Genomic DNA, 26,538 nt, shown 5'->3' with positions numbered 1-26,538 from the left:
TTATCACTTCCTCCTTGAGGCATCTGTCATCCTTGATTTAAAACAAAAACACTTTCCATGTTATAAATTATACAGTATGTTCATTACAGAAAAAAATTTAAAATATAGACAGTAAGAAAGCAAAAACAAATCTCACCATTTATAAAACCAGGGTTTAATATGATTCTATATACTTCTACTTTAAAAATTCATATTAATTATCAAAGATTGGACAATGTGAATATACTTAGTGCCACTGAACTCTGTATGTTAAAATGGTAAGTTTTATGTTATTCATATTTTATGACAATAAAAAGAAAAGATGAGATTGTGCCATAGGTACTACTTTGTAACATTTCTCATTTAGTAACATGTAAGTCATCTGGATATGCCAATTTGGAATATAATGATGAGGCTGGAACTAGAAGTATAATTTGGAGGTCATAAAAGTTAAGATTTTAAAACCATAAAACTGGGTGAAAGCCCTCAGGAATACAAAGAGACTGGGATGAGGTTAGTAGACTGAGCTTGGAGTGGCTCCAAACTTGAGAGGTCTGGAAAAGAGGGAAGCGTCTATAAGTGAGGCTAAGAAATGGTGACCAGGAAGCCCACAGGAAAACCAGGAGTGTGATGTCGCAGTAGTAAGCAAAGGAAGTATTTCAAAAAGGTGCTATCAGATGGGTCAGATGCTGCTGAGATACAGAGCAAAATGATTGGCAAGATGGAGGTTGCTGTTCTAAATAAAAACAAATTCAGTGGCATGTGGGTTGAAGAAATAGTGGAAGAAAAGGATATGAAGAAAGTAAGGTACATATGATCCTTTACCAGAGATTTGCTTGAAAGGAGGAGAAGGGTATGGTTTCTAGAAAGTAAAAAAATGTTGAGAATTGTTATGTTTCTCTGCTGATGGGAATAGTCTAGAAAAAAGGAGAAAGCGATGTTACAGAGGAGAGAACAGATTATTGCAACACAGTCCCTGACTGAGTGAGAGATTGGCAGTGCAAGTACAAGGGTTGATCCCAGAGAGGTGCTAGTGCCATTTGTCCACCGTAACAGGAGAGTTGGCAGAGCGTAAAGGTACATGTGTGAATACGGGTGGATCTGGGAGGTACGAAGTTAAGAGCAGTCTTTTCTGATTGCTGCTATGAAAGAAGATAAAATCTGTGGGCTGTGCTATGATATTTTGTAGACATAAGCTATGCTTGTGTCTACTGAATGGAAATTCATGCTCTTAGAAAACACTGGGTTTGAATTTGTGTCCTCCAGCCTCAGCCTCCTGAGTCACTGGGATTACAAGCATGCCCCACTGTATCTTTACTTTTATAGCACCTCAATTAAGCCACTTTAAATCCTGCTTCTATTCTATATTAGGTTAACCATGTAGAAATTTGTTTCATTTAACTGTTGGGGAAACTCCTAAAGACAGAAATCACCTTAGTTCTCTGTGACTCTTCAGGGCTCAAAGCAGAATGCACAGTACACAGAATGTGCCCAATAAGAGTTTGCTGACTTTGAGTTACTAAAGTAAATCTAACAAGGACCACAACAGTCCAGATATTTTATCTTGATTCACATGCCTCTAGAAATAGTTTGGAGGTATGACAATGAATTTCCATACATGATTACCTACTCTTGAACACCCATACTTTAAGTAGCATTAGAAAAAAAAATTTTTTTTTGGTTTAAATTGAAGTTTGGATCCTAGTGAAATATCAAAATTTGAGTACCCAGAGCAATTGTATTGAGGGGTAATTTTATGAATGGGTACAGAATTAAATGTACTTTCATAATCAAAATACTGAGACTTAAAATCAGCATACTACAGAGATACAGCCACATCAATGTTCATAGCTGCTCAATTCACAATAGCCAGACTGTGGAATCAACCTAGATGTCCTTCAATTAATGAATGGATAAAGAAACTGTGGTATATATATACAATGGAATATTACTCAGCTATAAAGAAATAATAAAATTATGGCATTTGCAAGCAAATGGATGAAATTGGGGAATATCATGCTAAGTGAGATAAGCCAATCTCAAAAAACCAAAGGACGAATGATCTCGCTGATAAGTGGAAAAAAAAAATACTGAGATAAAAGTCAGAGAATTTCATTTTAAAAGAAGATTGAAGTTAAACACTAGGATATATATATATATATATATATTTTTTTTTTTTTTTTTTTAATATGTGGTGCTGAGAATCAAACCCAGTGCCTCACACATGCTAGGCAAGCGTTCTATCCCTGACCACAACCCCAGCCCTAGGAAATATTTTTAATAGATAGTCTATATGAAATACTTTAACTAAGACCTATTTATTACTTTATCTAAGACCATATTTATTATGGGAGCCAGTAATAGTCAAGAACACAACAGAAAACTATCTACAGAAATACAACTAGACATTTTTTTAAACAAAATTTAGTCTGGGACCTTGGAGCCCTTTTCAAATCTACTTTTCTATAAACTTTCATTATGAAAGCCAAAGAGTTGGAACAACTCAGAAAACAGTGGCTCCATACAGGAACTGTTGGGTCAGGTTCACAGCACACTTTCCACAACGCAGTTTTAAAACCTTCACCTGGGTGGGAGCTATTGCCTTAAACCTACACAGTCAGCAAAACAAGTATGATAGTTGGTCACTTTTCAAGTTGTACTGTACATGATATGGTTGTGAATTTTGTGGCTAAGATTCCTGATTTCATTTTAACTTCACTATACAGTGAAATATTCTGAAACTTGGCTCCAAGTAGCAGAGAGTGAAACACTATAGGGAACAAGCACATGTTCAGGAAGTAATTGGAGAGCCTTTATGAAGTACAAACACAGGTCAGTTATGATTGCTTTTTCCGCTGGCTGGACTTCAGAAATGAAGCAAGTCATATTTAATAGCAGGAATTAATAGATTAGAGAGTTTGAAGGGAAATAGGTACAGTTAACATTACATATTAATTCATTACTTGTATTACCACAAATTTGATTTTCGTGAAATGTATGATTGTAATACATTATTAAAATATGATGCCTTGTTTGGCGAACATCACAAAGCACAAACCTTCTGCCACAAGGGCAGAGCATAGCACAGAGAGGGTTTGGGTTTTGTAGAACACAATGGATTTCTCTTCTATAAATAAGTATCATGTTACTGACAGAAACGCAAAGAGGTGTCACAGAAATGAAGTGGGCACAGTGAGAGGGCACAGTTGTCCTGACTTCTGTGTATTTCTAAGGTTGTGTAGAACAGGATTCTCTGGGGTTAGTACTCTCCAAGGACTACAAGAAAGAAAGTTGACACAAAATTCTCTGAGTCAGGCTTTAATCTCTGCGAGCTCTGGGTCAGCTGGAGGAAGCAGGTCCTGCCCTTCTTGAGCAATGGAACTTCAATCCAAATTGAACACATAAAATAATGGGTCTCAACAATGACTGTGGCAGTAGCAACTGAATACATGCCTCCTACAGCCCTGCTGTGGATACAGAGAAACACAAGGGCACAGTCCCTCTCCTTTAGAGACTCACAATTAGGTTGGAGAGAAACTTATCAACACACGAAAGGGTAAAGTAAATCGAGGTAGAACATGAATGAGCAGGAAACAACTACCACACAGATCTCTATTTGATCTCAGTCTCTCCACTAAATATGTGATCTGGGATAATGCACCTAACTCAATAAACATTTGTGACATGAATAACTTCTCAGAATCATGGTTACTTTACCCAAGGTCACTCTTCAGATCTGAAATTCTTTCTTTCTACAGGGCTACCTGATAAAATTATGATGTAACCAAAAAAAAATTATTATAAGTTTTAGGGCAAATATTAAGATAAAATTTGATACATGATTTGATCTTGACAAAAAGACCTGAAACAAAGATAGTCCTTGAAGGTGTGTGCTATGTAGTGGCTGTAGGTATGAAAGAAAGGTACAGTGTCATAGGTTGGATCTTGAATGTCCTTCCAAGACCCATGTATTCATGGTTGCTAGCCTGTGGCATAATACAAGGGCATGGTGGGACCTTTAGGAAGTCGGGCCTAGTGGAAGGAAGTAAGGTCACTGGGGATGTGCCCCTTGGTCCCCTCTTATTTCTTGGCCACCATGAGGTGAACAGGCCTCCTCTGACACACCTTCTCTGCTAAGATATACTGTGCTGCCACAGGTACAAAGCAACAGGGCCAAGAAACCATGGAAAGAAGCCTCTGAAACCACAAGATGAAATCAACTTTTGTTCCTTTTTAGTTGGTTATCTCTGAAATTTTGTCACAGCAATGGAAAGATGACTAACACACATAGAACTGGGGAAGATAGGGCTGGAAAAGTAGGTAGAGGACAAAGAGTCTCTTGTAGATAACACACACCAGTCACAAAACAGTTCTGAGCAGGAGTGAGCTATGTTTGAACTTCAGTGTCTAGAGAGGTGGTAAGGGGTAGGGGAGAAATGGGCCAAAAAAAAGAGTGAGATTGTCCAAGAGCACCCTGGAATTGGCTGGCTATGGAAGATATGAGGTGAGAGGCAAGGAAAGGGGTTGTGTTGTTAAGGCACTGGGAAGTCACTCCTGCTAGTCAGTGACTAATGAGGAAGACTCAGCAGAGCATTCTGGGCAGGACAGACAAATCTTGAAGCCATCACATATAGATTTAGGACTTGGAGACAGAGACACGGGAATGATTTGTGTGGAGAAAATGAATCCAGTAGTCTGTCAGAGTGAAGAAAATATAGTAATTATCTAACCACAAGGTGGTAGAAGCCTAAATTAGGGTTGAGGTCATGAAGGGAAAAAAGGAGGAGAGGGATGTTGGAGGCACTGAAAAGGAACACTAACAAGATCTGGTGACTGATGATATGCAAAGATTGAGTCTGGTAGTTGGGAGAATGAAATAGCAGAAATAAGATGGAAAGATGAGAAAATGAGTTCTATTCGTGTGAGGTAAGTTTATAGTGAATGCTAAAGTGCAGATTGTCTGGCAGGCACTGGAGACCTAGGGATGAGCAGAAGGCCAAGACACTGATTTGAAAATTATCATTCTGTGACACTTAAATTCATCCTGGATGAGAAAGTGATCAGAGGTGGAACAGGCTACCAGGGAAGGAGACCTGGAGAACACTGAATCTGGCAGGGAAGGGGAGGGAAAGAACATTCCAGTAGGCAGAAGCAAGACAGGAAATAGGGGACATTTCAACAAATATTAATGTGGTGAAGAGTGGTGCTGTTTTTAAGTGGAAAACAAATGTGAAATATCTTCCTGTGTGAATAAAAAAACATGTCTAAAAGAATATACAACTAAACCTGTAACAGCAGTTACCTATGGGGGAGAGGTGTGAGACAGAACTGAGGAGCAAGGGAGCAACGGAAGCTTTAGCCTTATCAGTGATATTCTACATTTCTCTAAGAATACATTCCCTAAGTAACTACAACATTGGGGAAAAAAGGAATGAAGAGATCAGAAAGCACTTTTAGACTAGAAGAACTTTCTCAGCCAGAGCGCTCTCCCAGCTAAAAATGTGATTTCAATACACCTTGAACAGTGATTTGTTATAATTTTCCTCATTTATTTATCAAATTAAGAACACATCTGCAACACAAGTGAGGACATTTTCTTTAACTCTATATTCATTGTATTATTTTAGGTAAATAATTTGTTTCCATTACAAAAAACATGAAAGCATTTTTTAATTGCTGGTTAACACATGATCTCTTTATGTAAGAGCCACAAATCGTCGAAGTGTCTAGAGAACTCTTGCCTAGAAAGGAGACTATGAACTTCCACTGATGCTCAGACATAGTGACGCTTTTCTTAGAGTCACAAAGCTCACCCTAATCCTTGTACCGTATCAGTCAACTCTTCTGCTTATGAACAGTGGCCCTAGGATTGTGTGTGTGCGTGTTGTATGTGTGTAACTCCTACAACATTGTAGTTCTTCCTTTCTGTTCAAATGTCTCCCTGAAATACTGATCACTACAATAACTTGATCTGAACACAGGAAGATGCAGGCTGGAGTCCTTCCAGGGTGAGAAAACAAGCAGCTTCTTTTCCCTCTCCCTCTTTATGAATTACCTTTCAGGAGGACTTGACCTTTATGCCTGCCACCATGCTCTATTATTTTTGAAGAAAGTATATAGAGACAAATTCTATTAAAATGTAACAAATACAACTCTTTCTGCAGACAGCATTTACCCATAATAATGGTTATATTTTTAGTCATTTGCCATGAAGTGACTTTCTTTTCTTTTCTTTCTTTTTTGGTGCTGAGAATCGAACCCAGGGCCTCTGCACACCACGTCATGCTCTACCACTGAACTACACTGCTAGTCCTGTGTGCGTATTTTTAAAAACTGTTATTGAGGTATGGTTTACATACCATGGAATCCACATATTTCAATTTAATGATTTTTAGTAATTTTATCAAGTGATGTAAATACCACTATAAGTAAGTTTCAGAACATTTCATCTTCCCAAGTAAGATCCCTCAGGTTATTTAAATTTAATAAGTATTTCCATACATCAGCCCCATCATGAATCTACTTTGTGTTCCTATAAATTTGCCTTTTCTGGACATTTCACATAAATGGAGTCATATACTATATGGTCTTTTCTGATACTAACCAGACTTATGGAATGTGACTAGAGATTTTCCTAGAGTCTTTAATGACATTACACATTTAAGGAAATATATTATCTTTCAAATAAAGTAATAAATACCACTTAACATTTAAAAACCTAAAAATATTAACCATATTCTCTATGCAAACTCTAAAATTTAGAAACAATGAGAGTAGTATTAAAAACACACAAAAATGATCATTTGTCCATTTCACTTGTTAAAATAGAAAATAATAGTCATTCCCTGAAGCTTCAAATCATTTTAACACTTCAAACTTTTACATACAATTTGAAAATTTTCTTTTCCTTTTTAAAGGATAGATATGTAACTTTCCTTTCCAGAAAAAAAAATTTAAAATACTAGTTAACATCTGCTGCAGTCTGGGTTTGTGATCATTTCTCTCAGTACCTTTAAAAGGAATAAGGTAAGAATATCTTGGTTAGTGAGAAGGAATGTCCAAGTTTTGCTCATGAAGATGCACCTGTCCATTAAGTCATTTCTGCCAGCGCCTCTGAAGTCAGCAAACATGTACGTGGAATTACAGTGGGAAAAAAGACAGGCGCACAGTTCTTTAACAGATAAATTCAGATTTAATTATGCTTTTCAGTATACTGTGAATTTTAGTAATGTGCATGCTTTTATTACAAAAAGAAAAGAATTTTTCCCAGTATTACAGGAATTGCTGTTGTTGACTTTAGGTGATGCAGACAGATAAGCTAGTGCTGTCACTGAATGCAATAAATGTGTCACTAAGCATTTGGCTCTGAATTCAATACAAAATATGTTGATCGTTCACTGAGCTCTTATGTAATAAAAAATATTTATCCTTATGCTTTTCTCTTACAGCCATTCTAATTGTGAGAGAAAGCTTCTGGGGACTAGAAAAATGTTGCTCCTGTGATTATGTCTTCAATTTTAAATATTTGTAGGAAGATAGAAAAAAAAAAGGTTATTCTTTGAATGATAGTCTAAGAAACCAGCCAACAAGTAATAAGTGATATCTAGTTCCCCTCAAAAGGAGTTACTCATTTAAGTTTTTATTTTTACAGTCAATATCTAAGAGCAGAAAAAGAGTAAATACTTGATAAAAATTCATGTTTTCATTATATCTCAAGAAAAAAATGAGACAAGTATTAGGTTTGAAACAAAGAAGAAATAGATGGAAATAAGTCGACCTGGAAACAAAATATGGCAAATTCTGAAACCCATAAAATTTAACGTTATCCAAAACAGGCTGTTAGCCAAAAACCACTTCTCAAAAGTCCTAGAAATCAACCTTTATCCCCCAGTTGAAAAATCAAAGGACATGTCAACATTCAGGAAATCTCAGTACCGAAAGAGTTCTTTTTTTCCTGGTCTTTTTTATCTGATAGGGTACCTCTGCTGAAAACCAAACTCTTTTGTGTAAACGTGTTACACTGATTTCAATAATTGTAAACACAAAGAATTTGTTTGCTTATTAGTAAAATAAATAGGATATCAGATCATAGACCAAACAAAAATAGATGTTGTTGAGTTTTCCCCTGTTTTGTAAAAGAGCAATCAAAATAAACTGAATGCTAGGAAAAGTTCAGCTTAAAGACTTCTTGACAATTCCTTGAAAACAGTTGGTAAGCCAAAGCAAATATCACATCCAAGAACAGGGATAAAACAATGTACTCCACACACACAGCCAACTTCTGAGACTGGGGCAACTAAAAAACTTTTAAGAAGAAAAGTGAGGACTTAGAGAAAGTGGGTTTTGTGCATTTCATACACACACACACTCGAATTTATTTATTTATTTTTAATTTTAATTTTTTTTTGTGGTGCTGGGGATTGAACCCAGGGCCTCGTGCATGTAAGGCAAGCACTCTACCTACTGGGTTATATCCCCAGCCTTTGCATTTATTTTTAAATTTAGTATGCATGAACTATACAATAACTTGTCTGGCAAGTAACTACAAATAAAACCAGCTTCATAAATTCATTTCTGAAGGAATGAAAAACTTTTATACTTCTTGGATCACTTTAAAGATGTATAAAGGATTTAAGATTTATTTTTAGTTAAGTTGATCTGTATGATCTTCCATTGTCTTTTGATAATTTGTCTCATAATTTATCTCACATGAAAGTAAATAAAAAGTGAAAGGTAAAGATCTCTGTAGATACGATAGGTCTATGGATACACAGGAAGTTGAATGATTATTTGCACGACGTTGGTACAAGGTTTAGTATGGACAATGTGGTTCTAGATAAGGTTGGTCATAATTTAAAAAATTGCAAAATCTGAATATGCATCTGTTTTCACTGGGGCTATTCAGTGCTGACCACAGGAACAAATAGTGGCTAGAGCAATGGTGAGCTATGCTTTCCTTCCCAAATCTCACTTGTGGTTTGTTTCTCAGAAATACAAAATTCATTCTCCAAACCCAAAGTTCTTTTCTTGTTACCTTTAGAAGCAGATTTTTTTTTTCATTTTCTGATTTGATAAATAAAAATGTATACAAACAACAAATGTCCGACATTTTTTTCATTATTTCACTCAAGACATTCTTGACATAATTCTTTACCAAGGGATTAAGATAGCATATACACTCACCAACATCTACCCTTGCCACCAGCTACCCAAACCTGGTTTTTAAACTTGGGAGGAAACTTTCAAAAGGCCAGTGTTTTGTATCTGTGCTGCTTATTCTTTCCTTCACTTTCCTCGCTGGTCAAGGTTAACTCCTCACAGACTGAGCTTCCTCCTCTTCTGTGGCTGGACACCTGCTGTCTCTGGGTTTCCCCCTCTAGGTCCTAGATCTCCTGCAGCTTCCTTCTCTCCACTGACCCTGACTATTAAGCTCACAAACCTGCCTACATTTCACTTATCACAATATTTTAATTCCTCAACAAAACAAAGCAAACATAAACAAAAAAAACACAAAAACAAAAACAAAAAAATCCTCCAACCTCTTCTGAACCAAGTCATCCTCTAAACAACTGACTATTCTCCCTCTTTCCTTCAAGGGACAAAGACTACTTAAACCTCCTCATCCTAATAACCAACAGAGGCTTAATGGAGGCTCTTACTGTGCCTTGCGTTGCCCCAACAGCCTCCTTGCTGGTTTCCCAACACTTCTTACTATTTCCTTTAACCCTTCTTTTGCTGTCACAGGGTCTTTATGAAATACAAGTCATTTCCTGGCTTATAGTTCTATAATCATTTCAAGATGCAAATCTGAACTCCTCAATGTGGGTGACAGTCTTTCTTGATCTGACTGACTTAGCTTCGTCTCTTAGACCACCTGTATCTTCCCTACTGTGGTTTGGACGTGTCCCCCAAAGGCCCTGTGTGAAGGGTTGGTGGCCTTCCGTGAGTGCATCCTGTAGCACATCGACTCTCCATGGTGCACCTCACCTCTCCCCAGCTCATGCTTCCAATCACTTCCTGGTAACAGCTGGGCTTCTCCTGCCTCAGTTCTTTGGTATTTGCTATATGTTCTGCTCAGAAGCTCTTCCCTTAATCTTCACAGACTCCCTCCTCCTGAGGTCTCAGCCCAGGCCTTCCCTGACTCTTCTCACTAGAATGATTGGTCTATTCTATTAACCAGAGGTAGCTTCCTAATTTCCCTAGACATGAAGTCCTCTTCATCACAGGCACTTTTCTGCTGGGCTGTCTTACAGTCTTCCCCATTAGAAGGTCAGGCTTATAGACACAGGGGCTGGTTGGGTTTGTCCACTGCTGCATGCCCTGCCTTAAGCAGTTCCTGGAACCAGAAGGTGACTATCAGTCATCACTTCAGGGAATAAAAGACTGACCACAAAAATACTGCAACTGGCCAGGCATGGTGGTGCATATCTGTAATCCCAGCGACTTGGGAGGCTGAGGCAGGAGGATCTCAATTTCAAAGCTAGCCTCACCAATTTAGTGAGGCCCTAAGCAACTTAGTGAGACCCCGTTTTAAAAATAAAAAATAAAAAATGGGCCGGGGATGTGGTTCAGTGGTTGAATGCTTCTGGGTTCAATCCATGGTGCCAAATAAATAAATAAATAACAGTGCACCTGACATTCACGGGTCTAGATAACCTTGCCTCCCTCTAGACCTCTAGCCTTATCTCCAATTAATTTCAGTTTGCTATTTCTAACACATTCAGTATGCCTCCTAACTGTGCCTATCTATAATACCCTAGTCTTTTTTCTCTACCTACTTTAATCACCTTCGTCTTTTGAGATTCAGCTCAAATTCCATCTTTTCTATAAGGCAATCCAAAATACTAAGCTCCTTAATTATATTATTTATCGAATGCCTTAAGCATCTTTAAGTTCCCTTAAGCCCTCTAATACTTTAACAATATTTTTTTAAATTTAGGAAATAGGTTACCAGTTATCATAAAAGAAAAAGAATTCTTAAAAGGAAAAATGCTATATGCTGGGAATAAATTAAATTTGGGCCTGACTTTATCTATTTTAAGAATATTGCACATCTTTTTCTTAAAGTATACCAGAGAAATTTGCTTTCAGGTATAATGTGTAAAATCATGGTTTGAAAGCAACATTCAAAATTATTTTATAAGAGTTGGTACTAGACAACTTTGATTTCTACTTTGCTAGATAGTATTTTCACTGACCATTCTATAAAAAGATACACAAAAAGTAATTCTTTGACTTTACTGTGAGTTCAGCATAGTCCTACTAGCCAAAGTGTTTCAATTCAGAAGACAACAGTTTTTATTACTTCTGTGGCATGAACTATTAGTTAGAAAATTCTCAAAGTTTACAGTGCATTTTAAATATTTGTATTGATGTATGGATTCCATTGATCCCACGGTCAATACATGTACGTCAATACATACCTACATGCGTGAGTCTATAAATCAGAGTAAATAATGCAATTTGAATTGTGTAGAGGAAGGAAACTTGCCAACCTGGACACCAACTGGGCACCACTGTCCTCTGCTGAATTCATGTCATCCAAGCAGGGCTTTCTACGACTTAGCCGCAGGCTGACCTGAGGAACACCACCAGATGGCTCTGGTCGCAGTACCCTGTGGTTATGAAGAGATCCCTCACTCCTGGACTTTGGAATCTAAAAAATAAAATTTTAAAAAAGGGTAGAGTAAGATAGAGAAAGAGAAATTTAAATGTTTTTAAAGTTAAGTTACTGAAGAAAGAGAATTTATTCCAATTTATTCACAGTCCAATGTATTGATAACACTCCAGAAAAGATATCAAGCTGTGTGGAATTTAAAATACATATAAAGGGGGGTGGGGAGGGAGAGAAGAATGGGGGAACTTTAGATTATGTAGAAGGAAATGAGAGGGAGGGGGATATAAAAAATGGTGGAATGAGACAGACATCATTACCCTAGGTACATGTATGATTACACAAATGGTATGAATCTACATCATGCACAACTATAGAAACCCCTGTGTCAGTTTTCTGTTACTGTAACAAAATACCTGGACTGTCCCTTTAAAAGAGGAGAAGTTTATTTTGCCTAACATAGAAACCATGATGTACCCCATTTGTGTACAATGAATCAAAATGCAGTCTGTAAAAAAATTAAAAGATAAATTTAAAAAAGTAAAACAAAAATACATAAAAAAATTATTACATATTAAAGGGTCCAAATGAGAGATACCAACATCACTTGAAAGATATACGAACCAAACTACTTCAGGATTCTGACACAAGTCCTCCCAGACTCTCTCCTTAGAACAATCACTCTATATGAAGAGAGATGTTGGCAATGTATCAGACCGGAAAACTGGAGTGAAGGAAAGAAGTAATGGAAGGAGGTGGGGGAAAAAAAAAAGGCAGTGCTATAGTTTGGATCTGGAATGTTCCCCAGAGACCCATGTACTAAAGACTTGACCATCAGCTTGGTGCTATTAGGAAGTGGTGGAAACCAGTAAGGGGTGGGGCCCAGAGAGAGGTTCAGGTCACTGGCTTTTGCCCTCAAAGGGGATTGTGGGATACCTCTCTCACTCTTTTCTTCTTTGCTTCCCAGCCATTATGAGGTGAACAGCTTGCTCCACCATACACTCCTGCCATGACGTACAGCTTCCCCATGGGGCCAAAAGTAATGAGGCCAACTAACCAAGGACTGAAATCTCCAAACTGTTAGGCAAAATAAACTTCTCCTCTTTTAAAGTTGACTGTCCAGATATTTTGTTACAGTAACAGAAAACTAACACAGGCAGAAAACCATTGAAATAAAGGATGTCAATGTCAGAAGGGTGTCCAGAAATGTGTTATCATCAAGCAAAATAGACATAATGCTTATAGATTTCATTTTATTTTATTATTTTATTTTATTTTAGTATTTTTTGAGACAGGCTCTCACTATGTTGACCAACCTGGCTTTGAACTCTTTAACTCAGGCAATTCCCTTGCCTCAGGTTTTCAAATAGCTGGGATGACAGGTATATGCCACTATGCCTGATTTGTAAGCCTTTTTTGTATGGCAAAGTGAGGTCTAATAAGTTTCTAAGTAATGGAATAAACAGGAAAAAATGAAATTTTTTAGTTCTCATATCTCTGGAAGCATAGGCAAATGAATACCAGGTTATATTGACTTCTCAGTAAACCTTAAGTTATGCTCCTTCCAACCCCAGAAATATCCACAAGCTCTCTGATTTCAGATCAGAAAAAATATGAATATAATCTGTATTCTTTTCTAAAAAATATAAAAAAAATTGTCAAAATGACTGGAAGAATCCAGAACTTTATTTGTTACACTGGAGTGGTTTCCTATTTGTAGGACTTTCCTCACACTTAAGCCTCATACCTGGAATGTCATCTTTTTATCACTGGCGCTTACCAATCTGCCTACAGCCAAATCTGATCCTAGCTTCCTTTGAGGTTGAGATAATTCCATTTTCCATGGAGTTTCTCTAACTAACCTCAGGTCTGAATGAACTTTCCTAGCTCTGGATCCTGTGACACATCACTGCACCTACTCTTCATCACCGTTGCTGAACAGCTTACCCTTAGTCGTCACATGCTTCCAGCACTGGTTTTGTCTCAACCAGCTCTCAAGGAGACTAAAGCCTGTCCCCCTTGCTATGTCTTCCCTTCTCCCTCTTCCTCTTCCTCTTCTTTTAAATAGTATTATTATTTTTAACTTCTACCCATCAATTATAGCAAAATTTTGGATCCATCGATATTGTCAGACAATACACCTTTCAACTATGAGATATTCCCAAGACATTGACTTTCACAGAGACTAAACTAACATACAAAAAATGTAATATGAGGAACACCATGAACACACACTTAGTAAATTTATGCCTGTATGAAAATACATAAAATATGGATAAATGCATACACATACACATATGACTTTTATATTAAAAATAAAATTAATTTTTAAAAAGTGCTCACACACTCCCAGAACATATGAACATAATTTGGCAAAGCATGGCTCTCAGCATAGAGCAAAATAACACTCAATAAAGGCACGTTGTATTATTGTTGTCATGTAAAATTTACCCAAATGTGGTTATTGCCAATTAGTTGTTCAGAACATTTCTCTATCAAGTGTCCATAATGTCACAAAGGCCAAAGAAAACAAGGAAAGATTTTTTAAATTATCAACTTACAAAAACATTTTTATAGGTCATAGAAGTATTTGTCAAGGTTACTTCTTTCATTGACAAATAAAAATTGTACATATTTATCACCCACAATATTTTTAAAAACATCTTTTTGTAATTGTTAGCACATATTAATTGTACAAAATGATGGGTTTCTTTGTGACATTTTCATACATGCATATAGCTTCCTTTGATCATAGCCTCCCTATTGTTTTGAAATATTTATATGCTGTGGAGTGGCTAATTTGAGCTCATTAATGTATGCATATTTTACATACTTACCATTTTTTTGTGACAGGAACACTTAAAATCTACTCTCTAAAGCAATGATCAAGAATGCTAAGATTACTCTTTAAAAGAAATATTCAGATAAACAGCATAAGAATATGTAAAACATATGCAATATTATATCTTTCAGAAGAGGGTTCCTTTTGCATTTGACTATTTTTCATAAGAGCAGATATGAAAAATCTATAAAACACTGAAAGAGCAGCATGATTTCAAACTAGCTAAAATCTGTTTTAGACTCAGTTCTTTCTGTACTATTAAGTCCCAAGTTTTCAATTCTGTGAATATTTTAATGAAATTGACATAGGCACATTAAAATAGGTTGAAAAATAATAATTTAGTGCTTATAAATAATATTCTATAAAATATAAAATAATAATTATTAATGTTCCTATTATTATTATTATTAATTATTTTTGGCTTTGGGAACTGGACTAAAATCAGGGATGCTTTACCACTGAGCTACATCCCCAGTCTTTTTATTTTTTATTTTGAGACACGGTTTTACTAAGTTGTTAAGGTCTTACTGAGTTGCCAAGGCTAGCCTCAAACTTGTGATTCTCCTTCCTGAATCTCCTGGGTCACTGGAAATACAAAAGTGTACCACTGTGCCTGGCTATTGCATCATAATATAATTATATTAATATATAATATAGTTACATTATATATTACATACTATAAATTTTTACAGGTGCTCCACCTTTGGGACAATGGCACAAAATGGGTCAAAGCAAATACAACAGTAATTGACTGGTATCATTTCATGTTATTAAGAGATGACATTTTAAGTTTAGTTATAATTTTTGAGTTCTAAATTCCATTTAACAATTTATGTGAAGGTAAAATATTCGAGTAAAAAAATGCAGCTTATTCTATTCTATCAGTTTATAGTAAAATGAATGCAGCTTATTCTATTCCATCAGTTTATAGTAAAATGATCTTCACAGTTGAAATCAATTAGAACTCAGATACCAGCAACTATATCAGCCTGAGTATATATACTTTTGTGATAATCCAGTTTCTATAGAAATAATATACATGAATAAAGTTCATAACCATGGATTTATAATATAAACATTATTTAATAAATCAGGTTAATAAAAGAACTGAGCTTGTGCATACAATGTGAAGATGCCACCTGTAATTTATGAGAGAACAGAACTGTTAGAGATAAAATGTAGTTCAGTAACTCTCAGATCACTAGACCTGGGATATTATATGCTTACTTCAGAAGAAAAGCAAACTTTAAAAGACGACTGATGTCTTTCTGAAGATGTACCTTGAAGACTGTAGGGGAAAAATAACATAATAAAAATTTAAAACTTGCTGTTTCACTGATGTCATTAATATTATTTCACATGCATTGACTTTAGGAAAAGAAAAAGACTGGTTCCTTAATTTCAGTTGAAACTGAGGTTTTTAGGAGCACATAATTTGAAGTAACATAAATGTGTACTATTCTCTCAGCCTTATAATCCAGGTAGGGGATTTTTGTTTTAAAATACTCTTGGGTGCTGGTTTCTGGCTCTGTGTCATTTGGTGGCAGTGGACACTTTCACTTGGAGGTGGCACTTGAGGCCCTTTTCATTATCGACCTCATCTGAGGAGGATGAAACCAGTCAGTCAGAACCACAGATCCAAGTGGGCATGTTATTATGGTGCAGCTTAAAGGTTTTCATCTGCAGTGGATTTCATCTGGAGACAGTTTGGGTTGTCATGATGGGGGGAGGGTATGTGCTACAGACTCTAGATAGTGGTCGGAGATGCCACTAATCATCCTACTGAAGCACCGGACAGCCTGCACTCCTACTGCTGAAGTTGGGAAGCCCTGTTTCAGAGCGAGCAGTAGGAAGAAGCTTACATAGAGGAAAACTCTTCATATACTTTTTTCTTCTGCTTTCATCCTCCTTTTGCCTTTGGCATGTAAAGGAGCTTCAACCATGTTTGCTGAGCACAGACCTCAAATACAGTCAAAAGCCTCACTGTAGTAAGTGGAGTGAAGGTGCCTGGTGAGATTCCCACCTGCAGCATCCCTCACAACAGGTAGGTGCAGTAAGAAAATGGCTAAGGGTCTGGGATCCTGACGAGGGAGTGATAACTGACTTTCTCTATCAGAGTTATAACTGACATTCACTTGTTCACACTGCATGTTGTGTCCTTATTTTAATAACTTCTTTTTTATTCAGCAAGGCAGTAACTTTGGTACTTGAAGGTTAAAAACTATAAACTCCTATAACCCATCTCTAAAAAATAGTTTGCTCTCAAGAAATCTGCCACTGGCTATTTGAGATAGGGATCTAGGTATATGCCGTGTGATTTATGTCCACAACTAAAGTACAAACAATTCCAGGAATCTTTTAAAAAAGTACATTCCATGCATATCTTTGCAGGCATAGAGAAATTCTAGTTGTAACAATTTGTCTACTTTAGTATTGAAGATGCCATGGGTATAGAAACAAAAAGAAATGGACTTTGAAATGTAAGCTTACAAAATACTTTCTTGAATGATGGTGTTGCTTCTTTAATAAATAGCATTTTTTCAGCATCTATTCTGTGCCAGGTATGGGTTGAAGACTTTTACAAAAACGAATCTATTTAATTCTTACAATAGCTCAAGAAGGCAGGAATTATTGTTATTATCATTTGAAAGATGAAGAAACTGAGACAAAGAGCTTTATTTGTCCCAATGATCAAGTGTCAGAGAGTTAGTACCCAGATAGACATCAGGACCCATGTTTATCCACTACTCTATATAACTGGTTACATATGAAATGTTAGAATTACAAGAAGAACAGTATTTTAAGGCAAAAGTCACATAACCTCCCATAATGCAATGATTTTTTTTCTTTTTGTGGTATTGGTATTTAAAACTTTTTTTCTTTAATTTTATCTCTTTGGCACCTTCTGAATCATTTCAGGAACACAGCCTTAGGAAAAGATGCACTTATCATTTAATGTGTTAACAGGACAAAAATTTATGCATTCTAAATAATCAAATTACTATTCTATGTAAATCAGGGTACATCCATATAACAAACCATGGTGTAGTCATTAAAATATCTACAAACCATTTAATGAGATAAAGAAATACTTTATCATATGAGTTCAGTTATTAAATAAAAATGCATCTAAATATATACCTCGAATAACTAGAATCATCTCTATACTTAAAACACACATGAATTAATTTCAAAGTCAAAAACAAATTCTGTTACAGTCAGCACTACAAATATTTTAAGATGGTTTCATCATTAAAAATTGGACAAAGGAATCCAAGAGCAGAAAAACAATCCAGTAATGCGAGGCACTAATTTACCCTGATAAACCAATATGCCTGAAAAGAGACAGTTTTTACACATTGTCCTCACACAAACCTGTCCCTGTGATGGTAGAACAAGAAGCCACAGGTTCAGAGCCTCTGTTCCATAAGAGAGTGTGGAGCAGGAATGATCTGCCCTGTAGGACAGCAAACAGGGAGGGTGGGGCAGGTAAGAAGCTAGGAAGTCTGCTTCTTGGGCAGGAAACCAGTCCCTCCAAATTAGTAGCTCCTTTTCCTTTGTGGAAGTGGAGGGATCTTTCCAATTATTGTGTCTTCTCAAGCAAAATAATATGGATGTGAATCAACTAGAGGAAACTTTGCAATAATAATTTAGGAAGGTATTACAAGACAATATTGGTAACAAATTTTTTACAAGTTACACGTAGTAAACTGATGAAGCAGTGTCAGGAGTCATCCTAATCACTGTTCAGTTGTGATGCCCACATTCTGGAATGACAAGACTCCCAGTGTGCTCTTTTCTTGAACGCCATATTCTTCATCAGGTACTTTGAGAGGTGATTATAACAGGGAAGAAAATTATATTCCAGGCTCAAATGATGAATGAGATTGGGACAGAAGGAAGAAAGGAGCAAAGTTGATTTTTAATATTTAGACCTGCTAAATAAAGCTCCCTAGACCTCATTATCCTTGACCTTTTCTCTCCTCCACCTGTCACTTCCACAGAAGAGGGCAAAGACTCTTGCCACCCCTTCATGCTCATTAAGCTCATAATGTTCAGGCAAAGCATGAAATAAAGCACCAGAAAAGAGACAGCAAGCTATGGATTTTAATATATATAAATTTCTAGATTAAAGAACTTTAGAAAACTCTCTAAATGGGAAAAAAGTAATTTTTAAAATCAGAAATATTTCACTAAACAAAATGAGGTTTGTTTAGTAAATTGTAACTCTCCTCACAGGGAATTTGATGAATCTGTAGGGCACCAGTCATGGTGTAGCTACTTAATGCTCTGTTCCAGGTTTTTATCTGTGAAAATTATTAATGTGCTTTAGGGACATTATTTGTAGGGAGAGGGGTTGGGGGGCAGCTTCTTGTAAATGACTTCCCCCCTTTTCTTGGTAGTAAAAAATGGGTCAGTGTTGAACAAAGTCACGACTAATTAAAATCTCGTCTTTCAGGTTTTAAGGCAACTCTATAGTTCAGTATAAAATCAATTTAACTCAGTTTGTTAGAAAAATTACCCATACATAAAAAGACAGAAAGCTTATAACTGTTACCAAGTTCATCTTGAAATAGAGAACCAACAAATGACAGGTTCACAGCATGGCCCAAAGCCAGTAGAAGCCTCTCAGAGCTTTGCTTTCCTCAACTCTGCCTCTTTCACCTCTTTCTCCTCTGCAGAATAGAACACTACACCAGAAATGTTGGTCTGTTTTGTTAACTGCTGCAGACCTGACTCCTGGAACAGCACCCAGCAAACAGTAGGCAACCATTAAATATTTGTATAATGAATGAATGAACAAACTAAATAATATCACCGACCTTTCTCCAAGAAACACTGAAATGTGTTCTTACCATAAAGCACATGAATTCTGTTGTGTAAACTTGGCTGTCTTTTAGAAGTTTCATTTATACTCATTTTGAAAATATGTCCGTTTAAAAAATAGTGCATTTTTTAAATGGTGCATTTACAGAAATGGGAAGAACCTAAATTTATAGAGCATGAGAATAATTGACACAGGACCATGAGTCAGGAAAGTATACTAATTCCATCTACCATGGTACAGTTGTCTATCCTAGAGTTTGGGTTCCAGGAAGTCTCAGCTCTCAGAAGCTGCTTACCAGTAAAATTTGGACATGGAATAGTGTGAGGCCTCTCATCAATATTGACACAGTTCTGTTTGCTATTTGACAGAGTTATGAATTCAATTCCCTGACTTAGGTCTTTTATCAGGAAATAAAAATTCAAGCAAAAAGTAATTGAACCAAGTGGTTTAGGAATTTAGATATGAGACTTTAAATAAAATTTCAATTCTATTAGTACTGAAAAATTTTGCTTAAAATTTTTTCATCATTTATCTCCAAATTTGTCATTTAATCTGGAATACAATCTTTTGGTCTCAAATTCTGGCTAATTTAGAGGACGCAATTATCCAGAGTGATAGGGCCATGAAGCAAAGGGTTCTCTGGAAGTTTGTCCAAAGGGAAGCTACTACAACTGAATGAAGTATCAATAAGCATTCAGGGCTACACTTGAGAATATGCTTTGAGGTTTTTAAAGGTACACTTCCCTAAGTTCATTCAGTACCTTGCTTTCCATTCTCAGGTAACATATCTGAGATTTTTTTTTTTTTCTTTTAAAGTCCTTAGAATAATGTGTGCTGATTCAAGATTTTAAATTTTGTCAGGAAGCAAAATAATTTCTCTTTGAAGTTTTTGAAAATAAATGTTAAGATGAAAAGCAAACTTAACATTAAATACCTGAACTGCTTGATTACATCTGGACTTGTATGACCATGCATAAGGGAAACTTTCAGTGGGAAATTAAGAAATTAGATGGTTAGTTTTGAATCATTCAATTTTAGAGTTGAAGAGGGGATTTACTCCTATCTTCCTTTATGAAGTAAAGTCCATTGGACAAGAGAAACGATTTAATTTGTCCAAGGTTGTACAGTGAAAGAGTTGGAAAACTGATTATTAAAATCCCTTTCTCCTGACCAAGGGGAGAAATGAAGTAATGAGTTGTAAAATACAGGACAAATGGAATGATTACTTGCTGTCCAGGGAGGTTTTCTTTAGCCCATAGGAGGACAGATGGATGGTAAGACAACATCTGGGCCATGAAGGCCACACGACTGTTGTGTGGAGTTATAAACGGAGAGATCCTAGGCCTCTAGCAATCCCACGGAGCCACATGACCAGATGGGCCAGACATTCAGGGTTTATTTCAGAGAAATAAATTTCTATCTTGTTTAAACAAGTCAATGTTGTTTGGAGTTTGATGTTATATACAAGAAAACCTAATCCTAACTGTTATGGTTTGAATGTGAGGTGTCCCCCAAAAGCTCACATGTGAGACAAAGCAGGAAAATTCTGAGGAGAAATGATTGGGTGGTAAGAGTCTTAACCCAATCAGTAAATTAATCCCTGGTGGAATTAATTGAAGTGGTAGGGTGTGGCTGGAGGAAATTGGAATTGGGATGTGGTTTTGGGGTATATATTTTTTATCTGGAGAGTGGAGTGTCTCTGTCTTTTGCTCTGCTTCCCTCTGCCACACTCCTCCGCCATGATGTTCAGCCTCACTCAAGCCCTGAGGAATGGAGCCGGCCTTCTGTGGACGAGGACCTCTGAAACATGAGTGCTCAAATAAACCTTTCCTCCTCTATGATTGTGCTGGGCAAACCCTTTTAGTCACAGCAGCAAAAAAGCTGACTAAAACACTAACTAATGTAAAATTTTGTTCAAATACCATTTTATCACTGTAGCCTTCCCTGATACCACAGAATAAGTGGCAAAGTCTACCCTGTATGCCGCTCCCCATTTGCTTGACCTTGTGTTATCTTTACTGCAGCCCACACCATTTGGCACACTTCGTATTTACTTGTGCTTATTTATTTGTTGTCTTTTCCCTCTAACCAGGTACGAGTTCCAGGAGAGCAAAGACTGTGGTTCACTATTGCAAACATGGCAGAATAGTAGGAAGGTCAAGGAAGACATACCTGATTTCAAGAGAATACACAAGTACTTACTTCCATTGGTCAAAACCTAGACACATGGTGACACCCAGCTACCAGGGAAGTTAGGGAATGTAGTACTATAGCCAGGTTGCAATGTACTCAGCTAAAAATCTATTTCTATATTACGAGTAGTAGAGGAGAATCAGTCTTGGGAGGTCATTAGCAGTGCTGACCACAAACTTAAAAGAAATAAAGGAGTGGCCCACAAGTTTGTCTGTGAAGAAGGAATCCAGAGGAGAGGGGAGAGCGAGTGTGCTCCAGCATAGTACATAGGCCCTAAGGAGATATGGGGTGAGTTTGAAGAATAGTAAGAAGGTTGCTGTGGTTAGAGCTGAATGAGTAAGAGAATAATGGCAGGAGATGGGTCAGCAGAAGGCCCAGATCATGGAGAGCTGTAGGCATCTTTAAGACTTGGCTTTTATCCAGAAGGAAATAGAAAACTTCTGGAGGATGCCAGAACAGAGAAGTGATGTGATCTGGGCTGGGGGGTGTGGCTCCGTGGGAGGGTGCTGGACTGGCAAGTGTGAATCCTTGGTTCCATCCCCAGCACATCAAGAAAACAAACAAACAAAAAGTGACTTAGTGACATTACCTCACTTTTGTTATGAAAGAATCTTCATGGCTGCATTGAGAAAAGACTGTAGAATGGAGATAAGAAGATGAGCTAGGAAGTATCTGAGATGTCTGGGACTTTGACCAAAGAGATGATAAGAAAAGATGAGACTCTGAATATATTTTAAAGAGGGGGGCTCACAGGAGTTGCTGATGGACTGGCGAGCAGGTGTGTGGCAGGATGACTTCACATCCTTAGCCTTAGCATTGGAAGGATGGAACTGTTATGGAACTGGAAAATAATAACAGGAGGCCCAGATTTTGGTGGGAAATCTGGAGGTTAGCTTTGGACATCCTAACTTGAGATGTGCATAGGTCAGGCAGTTACATACTGAAGTTAGAGTTGACAGGCCTGAACTAAAAGCATCAGATTGGGAGTCACCCATATGTAGATAGCATTTAAAGATCAAGTTGTTGGAAGAAATCACTAAGGCAGTGACTCTTGATAGAGAGGGGAAGAAAAGAGGACTAGAAACTGATTCCTAGAGTATTCCATGGCTTAGAAGTCAGAGACAGAAGATCCAGTTAGAAAGACTGGGGAGTGGAAAGAGTAGAGGAGAAACCAAGAAAGTGTCCTGAAAGATAATAGGAACGGGTTTCAGCAGGGAAGGAGTAAACACCGGTTATGTTATGACCCAGAAATTCTAAAACAACATGTCCACATAAAAACTTATATATGAACATTCGCAATGGCTTTTACCAAAACAGTCTCAGATTAGGAACAACTCAAATGCTCAACTGATGTCTGGATAAGCAAGATGTGTACATAACCCTATAATGAAATATTTTCAGTCATAAAAAGGAATGTAGTGCTGATACATGATATAGCATAGGTGAAATCTTCAAACATTGTGTAAGAGAAAGAAGGTATACATGATACCATCTATATGAACTGTATGGACCACACAAATTTACAGAGACAAAATGCAGATTGGTGGTTGCCAGCAGATGCGGGGTGGAAAGTCACTTCAAATGGGTATGAGGTTTCTTTGGGGGATGATAAAATGTTCTAGAATTAGATAGAATTGGTGATAGTACAACTCTGTGAATAGGCTAAAAATCAATGATTTTCAACTTTAAAAGAGGGAATTGTGCAGTATATGCATTATATCTCAATAAAACTGTTTAAAAAAACCAAGAAGAGGTCACAAGTGTCCAGTTCTGCTGACTGGGTGAAGAAGATGAAAATTGAGAACTGACCACTGGATTTGGCAATGTACCGTTTCATTTTGTACAGGGGATTGATTAGAGTGGGTTCTAGGCAGAACAGAGAAGAGGAAGTGAAAACAGTAAGCTTGTGTAATTCTGTGGAGCAGTGCTTTTGTGACAAAAAGCAGAGGAAAGGAATAGTTACTAAAATGGCCTGTGGAGTAAGGGAGTTTTTTTTTTTTTTTTTTTTTTTTTTTTTTTTTAATAAAATGGGTAACATGAGAGCATATTTCTGTGCTAAGGGGGATGATTCAGTAGTCAGGGGTAAAACTGATGATTGGGGAAAGGGAGGAAGGAGGGGCAGGTGGGAGGTCTGCGTAGGTTAGAGGGGATAGATCTGGCACAGGGAGGAGCTGCTGGCTGTAGCCAGGGCAAGTGCAGCCCATCCTTGGTGATGGAAGGACAGAGCGAGCACTGTGGCCACAGACAGATGTGAGGGCAGGAACATCTCCAGATGTTCTCAGTGAAACTCAAAGCAAGGTCATCATCTGAGGATAAAAGGGTGAGGGAGGGGATGGAGGTGTTTAGGGCCAAAGAGAAGGTTCCACAGGGTTGATTACAAGGGAGGAGGAATGAAGGGTTTGGGGAAAGCAGTGGGCATGGCGTAAGGGCACTGTGGAGGCTGGCAGCTCCGTGAGACCTCAGTTTGGCTGTGGGTTTCTCCAGCTGCACTTAGCTGCTAGGGTAGGCAAGGAGTGGGACTGTGTGGTTTTGGGGGCAGTGGGATACCAGCTTTTTATTCTTGCTCTAGTGGCCTGCTGCTGTCCTATTAGAGTGAGTGCTCTCTTTCTCATCTTCTCTCCCCTGCCTGTAACTCTCTCATATATAAAGTAATTGATGAAAGTTCAATATTTTTCTTATAAAAGCAAATTTATCAATTTCTTTGTTGGTTAAGTTCCCCCTCCACTGCTGCCCCAAACATACAGCTGACGAATCAGCTGGACTGATCTACTTATAAATTATATGTTATAAAACTATAATCAGTTTACCTTACAGGTTTCTTTATATGTAAATGCAACAAAATAATATGTTCAAAAAGTCATTACATTTTCTTTCTAAGCACTAATTAAATGAGTTCATCAAAGTACTAATCAAACATAAAAACACCTTTTGATAATGTCATTCATGTGTTCCTAAAAATATTATCTTACTCTTCTTGGCATAAATATGGGAGGAAAATAAAGTAGCCTCAGTTTCTCTAAAAATGAGAGTTAACTTCCCAGGAAGAGAGAAAGATGCTCAGATTTCAGTGCTAAGCAGTAGCTGAGGGGCTTCCCCTGGAAAACGTCTAGAAATTATTCCTTTTATCCATGATTAAGAGTGGTAACTACTCTGATTATTTGCTCATCTGGTGATGTGTTTGCATTTCTACCATAAATCTGTAAGTGAAGGTGGATGGTGGCACCTCCCATGCTCCATCAGTAGCCATGAAGGGACACTGCTTTCAAAGCTTCAGAGAAGGCTCAGTGTGGATAGGACTGCACACCCACATCTGTGTGCGCTTGTGAACGCGTGTTGTGAGTGTAACTGCCAAAAAGTGATTAAAGGGATAAAACAAATGCTATTTATTTATAATCCAAGCTTTCTTTTAATGTAGGTTTTACTATAAACAAGGAAAGCTGATGGAATGAAGGCAAAATGTACTCCGTTTGCCAAACTCTGAAACTAATGAACCCTTGTCTACAGAGCTGTCGGGAAATTGCAAGGCTGGGAGTCAGAGAGGTCTCCGCGTAGGAGGAGGTTCCTTTATCCTAGTGTTGCGCACTGCGGCAGAGCCACAGGGCAGTGCTAGTTATTTGACTTTATAAGATGTATGTTCTCAATAGATTAAAAGCTATCTCCATCGTCATGAATAAAAATGAACATTTTCTTTACAACATATTCATTTACAGGGAGGAAACTGGCTTTGAATTTTCTCTCTCTCGCTAGCTCCATGATTTGGGGAAAGTCCCTTAACTTCTCTGGGGCTCAGTGACCTCACCTGCGTAATTAAAAACCCGCACCTCACAGGCTGTCATGAAAATTAATGAGATAATTCGTGTATCAATAGTACCTGGAGCAGAATGGGAACATAATAAATGATTGAAGTGAAAGTTATTAACTTTAATAATTAATAAAACAATAAAGGACTGTAAAACCTGGGAAGATGTGTAATTATTATCAAATTATCTCAATGGTTTAATCTTTAATAGCATTCTTCAAATCTGACAACAACTTAATTCAATAAGCATATACCAAATGACTCTGCTATGCCAGGCCTTGGGCTGGGTCCTGGCATCATTTATGATGACAGCTGTAGGCTTAAGAAAGTGGCAGGGTTTAGCAGGGAGATGGGTTTGTGGACATCTACTTCCAATAGGCATAACTAATAAAAGCTAACTATTTAGTGCTTTCTATAATGGCAGGCATAATATTTAAACACTGTATATGTGTATTTTTTCTCTCATTTTCAATGAAAAGCAACCCTATGAAATAAGTACTGTTATCCATTTTATAGATGGGAGAACAAAGACAGATAAATGAAGGAACTTGCTGAAGGTCACCCAGATAGTAACTGAGTAATCCAGGATGTGAGTTATGGCAATCTGATTCTAGAGACAACAATCTTAACTACCATGTCACACTGCCTCTTACATTTTAAAAAAAGTTCAATGGCAATGGATATTTATTGGGCATTTACACCCATGCATCACTAAGGATACACAGGAGAATAAATGAAACCTGATTTCAGTACTCTTGGGTTTGAAGTCTAGTGGGGAAGACAAATATTAATCATATAACTGCTTAAACATGTGCATATGAGCTATGATAAATGTTAGGAAAAATTAGAGATGTTAAGCAAAAAATGCACAATGTATACCATGTTATTTGGGAATACACCCAAGATATACCATTAGTTCTGTCTTAGGCAGATGGAGGTGAAGAGGGAAGTCATTCTAGAAAATAGGAACAGTGGAAGAAGAGGCATAAAATAAGAATAAATAAATGACATAAAATAAAAATAGATTTTTCTTATTTTTTCCAACCAGTGAAGAGCGATTACTAATTGCCTTCCCAATGTCCCCAGTTGGAGTTCCATGGAAGTCCTGAGAAGGGAACACCTCTTGTGGACCTGTGGGTGAATCAAGAGACTTAGAAGTGTACTGTCTCCTAGCCACAGTAATTTGTTCGGGAGGGGGAACCTCGGGAGTCCTCTTGGGAATGCTAGGACAAAAGGTTCTCTCTTGTTCTGCTGCAAATGGTAGTCCTGGGAGTGAATTCTCC

The 26,538-nt window shown here is 37.3% G+C and overlaps 1 protein-coding gene across 9 annotated transcripts in view; it reads right to left on the bottom strand.

Moving 5' to 3' along the window:
* The window catches only part of Fam13a (family with sequence similarity 13 member A), a 344,751-nt gene that overhangs the window by 100,560 nt on the left and 217,653 nt on the right, over nucleotides 1-26,538 (bottom strand). For all 9 annotated transcript variants that reach the window (XM_047567594.1, XM_047567596.1, XM_047567597.1 and 6 more), the window contains one exon: nucleotides 11,475-11,635. In XM_047567594.1, coding sequence (XP_047423550.1) covers nucleotides 11,475-11,635 — 161 coding nt within the window. The remainder of the gene's footprint in view (nucleotides 1-11,474; nucleotides 11,636-26,538) is intronic.

This window comes from Sciurus carolinensis, chromosome 10, assembly GCF_902686445.1.
Source record: "Sciurus carolinensis chromosome 10, mSciCar1.2, whole genome shotgun sequence".
NCBI classification, from domain to species: domain Eukaryota; kingdom Metazoa; phylum Chordata; class Mammalia; order Rodentia; family Sciuridae; genus Sciurus; species Sciurus carolinensis.
The sequence above is the reverse complement of the archived record's forward strand: the minus strand, read 5'-3'. Positions and strand labels throughout refer to the sequence as shown.